The sequence below is a fragment of the Chaetodon trifascialis genome, chromosome 21 (assembly GCF_039877785.1).
Source record: "Chaetodon trifascialis isolate fChaTrf1 chromosome 21, fChaTrf1.hap1, whole genome shotgun sequence".
In the NCBI taxonomy this organism is placed as follows: domain Eukaryota; kingdom Metazoa; phylum Chordata; class Actinopteri; order Chaetodontiformes; family Chaetodontidae; genus Chaetodon; species Chaetodon trifascialis.
In genome coordinates, this window is record NC_092076.1 from 517,501 (window position 1) to 527,500 (window position 10,000).

The following is a 10,000-nucleotide window of genomic DNA, read 5'->3' on the forward strand; positions in this document are numbered from 1 at the left end:
GCTGTCCTCTTGTCTCTGTAGATCATTGTGTCCCCTGTGTCTGCTGTCTTCTTGTCTCTGTAGATCATTGTGTCCCCTGTGTCTGCTGTCCTCTTGTCTCTTGTCTCTGTAGATCATTGTGTCCCCTGTGTCTGCTGTCCTCTTGTCTCTTGTCTCTGTAGATCATTGTGTCCCCTGTGTATGCTGTCCTCTTGTCTCTGTAGATCATTGTGTCTCCTCCACATTATTAGAAAGACATTCAGATCACTGAGAGGAAAAGCAGCTCAGAGATCAATAAACCATTAAAACAACAGATGATCAATCATTTTCTGTCCATACACTCACTGATTAATGGACTTATCGTCTCAGCTGGACTTGAATAAACTGTTGGAGTTTAATTTGTCACAAAACATCAGATTTTATGAAGTCTTCATGTGTCTTTGCGTCTTCTTCGTCTTCTGTGAGATGGAGGGACCTTCAACAGGTCGTCATTCAGGTGAGAGGTGTCTTCACAGGGAGGCCAATCACATTCACTGACTCTGGACGCACCACTTTGTCCATCTGTCTCCGTCCTCAGTGCAGGTGATCTGAGCGACCACATTTGAGGTGGAGGAGGACATCTGTCCACATGTTGGACTAGTGGAAGCTGCTGTCAAAGTCCACCACTGACTCCAGAGGAGACCCTCAGTCCACCACGGAGGCACCATCCATGAGTCTAAAGACCACCTGTGTCTGACAGCTCAGCTCACCTGCACAGGTGTTCGAGGCCTCCAGGTGCTGAAGGATGGAGTGCAGCAGTCACAGATCAGAGCAGAGCTGCAGGTCTGCGGGGGCTCAGAGACAACCACAGCACCTGAGGACTCACCTGAAGTCCAACTACCTCAAATCTGTACTTAGTTACTGCAGTAAATGTACTTCATCACATTCCAACTGTGCAGAACACCATCTGTGTTTGATTCCGGCTCAGCTGAAGGAGGAAATCAGCACCAGACCAGAGGAGGAAGAGGAGGAGGAGGAGAGGGCTCCACGTGTGCCCCGCCTCGCGGCTCTCTGAGCTTCACAAAAGAAAGCTGCCAACGACTGATCCACCGATCGATCAAGGATCAATACGTGACAGAGAGGAGAGCCGCGAGGAGCTTCCGCCGACACCGCGAGACTTCGGCGGCGGAGAGACGGGAGAGACCATCAGAGACGGGTTCAAGGCCGACAGACAGCGCGGTGAGCAAACTGCAGATTATACGGGCCTAGAGCCACACCCAGACCCGGAGCCAGACCCAGACCCAGACCCAGACCTAGAACCAGACCCGGAGCCAGACCCAGACCTAGACCTAGAACCAGAACCAGAGCCAGAGCCAGACTGCAGCGCGCCTATGAAGCGTACATTAAGACCGAAAACAAACAGCTTCATCTCTGAAACAAAAGTCTTCATCACATCAAAACTTCCACGTGGAGGAAAACTCGAGACATGAGACACGAGACATGAGACACGAGACATGAGACATGAGACATGCACGGTGTGAAATTAGAAGATGAACTTCGTGAGGAGCGGCGGGCGGATGTGTTCAGATGTTTTCAGGTGTGTTCAGGTGCGTTCAGGTGTGCTCTTCTCTGACCGGTAAAATCAGGACGTCATGTTTTACGTTACGTTTTTGGTGAGAGTGAAACAGTCTGATGTGACAACGTGAGACTGAGAGGACGTGAAGTCTGAGGGATTCACGTCCTCATGAAGCCACAATAACAACATGAAAAGGTCAAAGCTGGAGGCGTCCAGCAGGGGGCGCCAGAGCTCCACACGTCCGTGCAGCTCCTCATTGTCCAGCTGAGGACTGACTGTCTTCACTGTCTTCTACCTTCGTGGCTGCAGCAGCTGGTCCTCTCTGCTCTGACACGTGACTGTTCTCATGAGAACACCTGAGAGGATCCACGTCTGTCACCCAGAACGTCTCAAACCGTCAAAGATTAGACGCATTCAGGCCCAAAATGCTGAAGTTCATCAGAAGCGAGTCTTTATTTCTTAGCTGGATCTTCTTCGGCCGAGTCTGCAGGAAGCTGTCGCTCGGTGAACGTTCATGCTGGAAATCAGTAAAAGTCGTTTCCAGGAAAACTTCCAGTTTGATTTCTCTGGAAAATAATGAGACGTGTTCATGATCAGCTGTCCAGTTTCCAGTTTTCCTTGCCCCCGTTTGCTCCTGGTCCTGGTTTGGCTCCACCCTCCACACCACCTGATGGACTGGAGACGGAGACGGAGACGCTCCGCAGCGTCGCTCCGTGTGGACTCTGGAACCTGCCGGTCTGATCAGGGACTAGACCCACAGTTCGGCTCTCATTCTGGTGGTTTTGGCACTTTGTTCATCACAAACTTCTCTTAATCAAACACGTCCGACCTTTCACATGTTGTTCACTTTGGGACCAGCAGTCCCAGTTTGCAGAGGTTAAACTGTCCTGGAGTCCAACATCACGAGCGGGACATAAATCCTGTCCTGTTAGGCCGTCTGGACGCTTCTTCTCTGACACCTGACACCTGACAGGCCCTGCCCTGCCCCGGCTCGGGGGAGGTGTCAGGTCCAGTGAACGAAGCGCTCCCCGTCAGGGCTGCACATGTTGTTGATGCTGCACACGAGGAGCGCTTTGTTTGGGCTGAAGGAGGCTGAAGGGGTCTCAAAATCTAACGCTCCCGTGGATCCGGGCGCGCTCGGCTGATATCTCATCACCTCCAGAGCGCAGAGACCGAGAGGTCGGTTAATGATTGAGGGTCAGCTGGTGACTTATTGACTGAAGAGGCTTTTTAACTGAGGCTCCAGAGACACAGGCAGAGACAGAGACAGAGCGAGTCCGGCTGGACTGTCCTGACTCTGCTGGGTTTGACCTGAAGCCGGAGGACACAAAGACAACATGTCTTTACTCTGGAGTCCACTTTTATTCTGTCTTCTTGACTTTTCCTGAATCCTGTTGGACTCCATCTAATTTATTCATCCCAAGCTTTCATTCAGCTTTTCCTACGTCTTCTCGTCCTTCTCGTCCTTCTCGTCCCTCTCGTCCTCAGCTCCACCCGGCCTGTCGCCTACTTCAGCGGAGGAGGAGTGACTCCTGACCTGACCTGGGTGTCTCAGATCACCTCCACCTTCAAGCTGTTTGAAACCTAAGTCTGACAAACCTTCAGGTCTTTCCCGCAGCAGACGAGGACAGATCGATCACTCAGCGAGACAAACTCATTCACTGGTTTATTTTCTGGGACCAGACCCCCTCAGGACCAGGACCAGGACCAGGACCAGGACCAGCTCAGGGAGTCTGCAGCAATGGTTGATGGGAAGCAGCGTGCTGGCGTGGCGTCGCCTCTGGACGGAGGATGGGGCTGGGTGATCGTCGGCTGCTGCTTCATGGTGACGGTCTGCACACGAGCCGTGACCAGGTAACACACGCGCACACACACACACACACACACACACACACGCGCGCGCACACACACGCACACACACAGTTTGTGATGTTTGTGTTGTTGTGTAAATCCAGATGTTTCCTCAGTCGTATTGATGGGTCGTGATAAACGTGGGTCAGACGTTCGCGTCCCCTCAGGATGAACTGGAACTTTATTGATCCTCTGATTGTCCTCTGGCGCCACCAGCAGGTCAACATGTCCAATCATTTGGTTTTTGACAAATACCTGCAGGACTGAAGACACTCAGCCTCAGCTGGACCCTGTTTACTGCTCATCACCCAGTGCTAGCATGCTAACATGCTAAGCTATGACAGCGTATGACATCAGCATGTTAGCGTGGTGAAGTTAGCATCTGGCTAACGTGAATATTTGATGGATTTCCTGATCTTCAGTGAACTGGATCAACTTCAGATTCTGAGAAACATTCAGAGACATTTTTGGCTGTTTGTTGACGTTTTGTCAATAATAAACGGATCATTAACGAATAAAGAAAATGATTGTTAGCTGCAGCCCCAGTGTGCGTGTGTGTGTGTGCGTGTGTGTGTGTGTGTGTGTGTGTGTGTGTGTGCGTGTGTGTGTGTGCGTGTGTGTGTGTGTGCGCGTGTGTGCGTGTGTGTGTGTGTGTGTGTGTGTGTGTGTGTGTGTGTGTGCGTCAAACCAGGTCAGACAGGTTTAAACAGACCCACGTTTGCACAAACAGGATGTTGTTCTTCAGTCAGGCATCAGATCTGGAGGACGTTCGTCCACGTCGGCTGCAGCCTCGCTCACCTGCAGCTCAGCGTCTATGAATAGTTCAACTCAGCGTCGTCGTTTCCATGAAGCCTGAAGACGAGAGCGAGCGTCTGTTTCTGTCAACACCGCGCGCACACACACATACAGCACACACACATACAGTACACACACACACACACACGCACACACACAGCACACACATATACAGTAAACACACACACACACACACACACACACACACACACACACACACACACACACACACACACACACACATACATGCACATGCAGCACACATACATACAGTGCACACACGCACACACACAGCACACACACATACAGTAAACACACACACACACATACACACAGCTTGTATTACAGCTGACGGTCAACAACACACTTAAAGGTCCTTTGCTTCCTTCACAAAGGCAGACGTGTACAAAGCAAGCATTGCAGTAAAAGTACATAAGTATTAAAAGTAAGTCAATGATCAAGTACACTCTGATAAGTAAATAAACTTCAAGAGTTTCAAGCTTCTGTACTGTCCAATCACCGAAGAGGAAAAGAGTTCACACAGGAAATGACAAAATAAGAAAAGAATAGAAAGTACACACACTACACACACACTGCTGTGCACACTGCAGTAGACACTGCAGTACACACTGTACACACTGCTGTACACTGTACACACTGCAGTACGCACAGTACACAGTGCAGTACACAGTGCAGTACACAGCGCAGTACACAGTGCAGTACACAGTGCAGTACACAGCGCAGTACACAGCGCAGTACACAGTGCAGTACACAGTGCAGTACACAGTGCAGACAGCAGCTGCAGGTGGTAAACAGTGGACTACAACAGTCAGGACGGGTGGAGACAAACATGTCCTTCATGTGACACTCAGAGTTCACACGCTGGTCAAAGAAAACCTGTCTGGCTTCACATCAGGTGCTCGTGGACCAACACTGCACCTGAGTACTTCACCAGAGAGGCATTCAGGGCCTGTGGGGAAAGAACAGGAGCAGGACTGAACCCTGGGGTGCACCCATGTTTTTCATAGAAATGAACTGATTTTGCTTCAGAGTTGAACCGTTTTCAGTGTTTCTGTCGATCCTCCAGTTCATCCTGATGAGGAAACACCGCGTTACTTAACATCAGGCTGAGCTCTGATAGGCTGAGACATGACCTGTCAGTTTGGTATCCTGTCCGTCTTTAAAGGGACATTTCACACAAACAGGAACGATCCTGCAGCAAACACACTGGGTGTGCGTGCGTGTGTGTGCGTGCGTGCGTGCGTGTGCGTGCGTGCATGCGTGTTGACTAACCAGCTGTGACACTTTAAGTGACCCTCTGAAGGTCTCAGCGTGTGACACCTGGACAAACAGCGGTCTTACGTCACACTCAGGACGACACGTTCGCTGACATGCTCCTGCAGACGTGTGCCAGCGGTGCGTTCAGGTGCTCCTCAGGTGCTGTCAGAAACATCGTCCAGGAGCACCTGAACACCGGAGCGTGAAGGATAAAAAACCTGAATCTGAACAGACATGCAGGCGTAAACTGAAGGAGGAACCATGAAAATCTTTATCTACAGATTTTATTTTTCATACCAGTCCAACGTAAAGATCTGAGGATCCTGATGCTATCGCTCGCTAGCAGTAACGTCCTCCAGGCTAGCGTTTCCCCACTTCCAGGCTATATGCTAAGCTAAGCAGCTGTTGGCTGTAGCTTCATGTTCAGTGGACAGACGAGAGACAGAATGATTCAGGGAAATAAACGTCTGCTGTCCGTCTCACTGGAGCAGCTCTGTCACTGGTCTGAGACCAGTTTGCACTTATTTAGAGTTCAGGAAGAATTTCACGTTCAAACTTATAAAAAGCTGCTGCAACACGATCCAGAGCAGCAGAGGAGACACCAGCAGCGTCCTCATGTCTCTTTGTTGACTTCACACACACACGCACACACACTGACCTCTGACACACATTTCATGTCCACAGTTTGCGCTCACACTTCTTCTGTTTGAGTCTGTTTACACAACCAGTCAGCATTCACACACGAGCTGTTCTCCCAGAATGCACTGCAGAGAAAATGGACGATAGTTCAGTTTAAACCGCGATGACACGCGAGGCGTTCAAGTGTCGCTACTTTAACTCCAGAAGTGCACTCTGATCAGAGATCAGCTGAAACTGTCCACACACTGACTCGGTGTTGATGTGAAACAGCCAACAGGATGAGAGCAGACTGGTTTTTGACTGATTGATCAGCGATTGATCGGTGATGTCACTTCCTGTGTGTGTCTGCAGGTGTGTGTCCATCTTCTTCGTGGAGTTTCAGGCTCATTTTGGAACCGACTACTCTGCCACAGCCTGGATCCACAGCCTGATGGACTGCACCACCATGCTGTGTGGTCAGTACTGCACCGATGGAGCAGGTCAGCATCCAATCAGCTGCTGGACTGACCCTGTGTGTGTGTGTGTGTGTGTGTGTGTGTGTGTGTGTGTGTGTGTGTGTGTGTGTGTGTGTGTGTGTGTGTGTGTGTGTGTGTAGCTCCTCTCGGCAGCCTGGTTGGGAACCGGTGGTCCTGCAGGGTGGCTGTGATGCTCGGTGGGCTCCTGTCCTCCTCTGGGCTCCTCCTCAGCTCCTTCAGCACCAGTCTGGAGCTCCTCTACCTCAGCATGGGCGTCCTGACAGGTCAACACACACAACAAATGTCCTCATGCTAATCTACAATGCAGAAAAAACAAAATGTTTTCTTCATCCTTAAAAAGGTGTCCTCAAACGTCCTCTCGTTCCTAAACCCTCTCCAGGTCTGGGCTTCGCTCTCTGTTACACGCCGGCCATCGCCATGGTCGGCTGTTACTTCCGCCGGCGGAAGGCGCTGGCGTACGGCATCGCCATGTCGGGCAGCGGGATCGGCACCTTCGTGTTGGCGCCGGCGGTGCAGCTGCTCATCGAGCTGTACTCGTGGAGGGGGGCGCTGCTCGTCCTCAGCGCCTTCGTGGCCAACCTGTGCGTGTGCGGGGCTCTGCTCCGACCAATCACGCTGCGGGAGGAGGGGGCGGAGGGAGAGGAGGAGGAGCCAGTGGGGGAGGAGAAACCTGGTGAGGAGCTGTACTACACAGAATACTACGAGTGCTTTTACTGCTGGTTGCACCAGCTCAAAACTCCATACGTTCCCATACGTTCCATACGTTCCCATACCTGCTACCACTTAGCAACTCTGTTGATGACATCGAGCAGCAGCCAATGAGGGCTGAACAAACCAGGTGTAAACGTAGCACCGCTAACATTCAGCGACGAGCTCCAGCTCAGGAAACACTTACTGTAGCAGCTATTAGCACAAAGTTAATCGACACCTAATAACCAGCAGTGTCCCAGCAGGTAGCAACGTGCTAGCTGGGCTACCACTTTTAAAAATGAAACCAGAAATTTCTCCTCATCACCATCATCATCATCACCCCTCTGTCTCCTGATGCAGGTAACTTCTTGTCAAAGGACGCCGAGATCGCACAAAAACTGTCCAGAGACTCAGAGGACAGCCTCTTGTCATCAGGCAAGTCTTTGTCTTCGCCCCTGCCTCTGCTGTCAGGAGACCCTGCCCCTCAGCTGCAGAGGAGGCGGTGCTTCAGCGTCTGCTTCCTGTCCAGTCAGGAGTACCGTTTCCTGCTGCTGCCGGGCTTCCTGGGCCTGGCCCTGTCCTTCCTGTTCCTGGCCGGCGGCTGCAGCCTCCCCTTCGTCTACCTGGTGCCCTACGCTCTGAGCGTGGGAGTCAGCCACCAGCACGCCGCCTTCCTCATGTCCATCCTGGGGGTCATCGACATCATGGGCAACATCACCTTCGGTTGGCTGACGGACAGGAGGTACGACTGAGCGCGCGGGAGTCGATCGGTCTCATCCGGCCGATACCTGATCAGTAAGACAGATCGGATCGTCCTGGGCGGTCAGTGAGTCTCAGCTGACCTGCAGGTTCAGGACTCACCTGGAGTGATTCTCTGAGCAGGTCGCTCACTGATCAGCTGATCAATCCAGTAATTGATTATTCCATCGACAGAAAAGTGATCAGCAGCTGTTTTAAAATTCATGCTTTAAAGGATTTTTCAGATTAGCTCACAGCTTGGCTCCGCCCCCCGCGGCCCTCCACAGTGATTGGCTGAGGATGAGCCTCTGTTCTTCTCTCCCAGATGTTTGAAGCCGTTCCGTCTGGCGTGTTACGTCTCCTCGGTGGCGATGGACGGGCTCTGCTGCCTCTTCGTGCCGTTGCTCAGGACCTTCCCGCTCCTCGTGCCCTTCGCCGTCCTCTACGGTTACTTCGACGGCGCCTACGTGGCGCTGATCCCCGTGGTGACGTCAGACCTGGTGGGAACGCAGTACCTGTCCTCGGCGCTGGGCGTGGTCTACTTCCTCCACGCCATCCCCTACCTCGTCAGCCCGCCAATTGGAGGTGAGGAACTGAAACAGGCCCGTCCCCACTTCTGACATCACTGCTGCTTAACGCTGAGTCAGCACGTGTGGTGTCAGCACGTGTGGTGTGTTCAAGGACTGTCCGACATCTGAGGCAATATTTCCTTCAATATTCCCTTTTTGTCAATATATTTACTATATATTTAAAGTACAAAATACTTAGTTTCAGAAGTAAGTACTCGTGAAGTCCTGGTCAGTATGTTGTCTCGTGGTGTTTTTATCACAGAATGATTGATGAATACTGACGCATCAGAAACTACAAACCTTTGGTTTTGTATGTACTTGTACTTGAGTACCTCAGAACTGCAGTTAAGTGCAGTACTGCAGTAAATGTACTTGGTTCCACTTCACAGCTGCTGAAGTTTGACAGTTGATTCCTGACACAAACGTCTGGTCTCAGCGTTTCTCTCAGAGGTAAAAAGCGAAGCAGCTGGTCTGAGGTCAGTTCGCGTCCCGCCTCAGGTGTGTCGCCCGCCTGAAGGTGAGAAACGTGACGTAACACTCAGACTCAGCAGATGATAACAGCTTCCTGTCGACCCTCTTATGTAAGTGCTGCCACGTCACAGCGCAGGCAGCTCATTGGTCCGTCAGAGAGCAAAGAGCAGAGCTGATGTCTTCAAAAAAAACAGGAATATCCTGAAAAATGCTTCAGTTCTGTGAGCTTTAAGATAAGATAAGATAAGATAAGACTCTGTTAATCCCCCACTCAGGAAATGTGGCTGTTAGAAGCAGCAGGTATATAAAAAGACACAGAAAGGAAAAAAAATACAAAACAGAAAAATAAATAAATAGTATATAAACATTATCTACAAGCGAGTACAGCGATGCAGTACCCAGGTATGCACAGTACACAAAATATTACTGCTAATGGTCCTGTGTAGGACACGTGTTGTTTGTCCAGTTTGTGGTTGCCGTGGACACCCAGGTGTTCATAACCCCCCACGATCTCAGTGTCCGAGCCCCGGATGTTCACCAGGGCGCAAATCGATCACGATCGGTCGCAGAGGTGAGGCGCTGCGACTGGAAAACAGTCGTCAATAATCAGCTCTGAGGGTTTCTGGATGCTTTTTATCTGCCGTCACTGAAAAGCTGCTCTGAGCTTTGGATCGAAGACTTTTTCAGTGCGATCCATCCATCCATCCATCCATCCATCCATCCATCCATCCATCCATCCATCGATGGATGGATGGATGCTGCAGGTCTGTGAACTGCTCAGGTGTCACTGGCTCCATCACCGGCTGGTCTCAGATCAGCCTGCTCGTCGGCAGACTGCAGGACGGACCGTGGCTGGCTGTGAGCGATTGGTTTCCGATCAGTGATCCATCACCTCTTCTTCTCTCCCTGCAGGTTGGCTGGTCGACGTCACAGGAAGTTACACGGCCACCTTCTTCCTC

General features: G+C 51.3%; 1 protein-coding gene across 1 annotated transcript in view; it reads left to right on the forward strand.

Annotated features, from left to right (window-relative positions):
* Window positions 1–3,275: 3,275 nt before the first annotated feature.
* slc16a12b (solute carrier family 16 member 12b) overlaps window positions 3,276–10,000 on the forward strand; it is a 6,914-nt gene continuing 189 nt past the window's right edge. The window contains exons 1-7 of the mRNA XM_070990165.1: window positions 3,276–3,388; window positions 6,449–6,552; window positions 6,693–6,836; window positions 6,953–7,246; window positions 7,624–8,005; window positions 8,327–8,586; window positions 9,954–10,000. The exon at window positions 9,954–10,000 is cut by the window's right edge and continues 189 nt beyond it. Coding sequence (XP_070846266.1) covers window positions 3,276–3,388; window positions 6,449–6,552; window positions 6,693–6,836; window positions 6,953–7,246; window positions 7,624–8,005; window positions 8,327–8,586; window positions 9,954–10,000 — 1,344 coding nt within the window. The remainder of the gene's footprint in view (window positions 3,389–6,448; window positions 6,553–6,692; window positions 6,837–6,952; window positions 7,247–7,623; window positions 8,006–8,326; window positions 8,587–9,953) is intronic.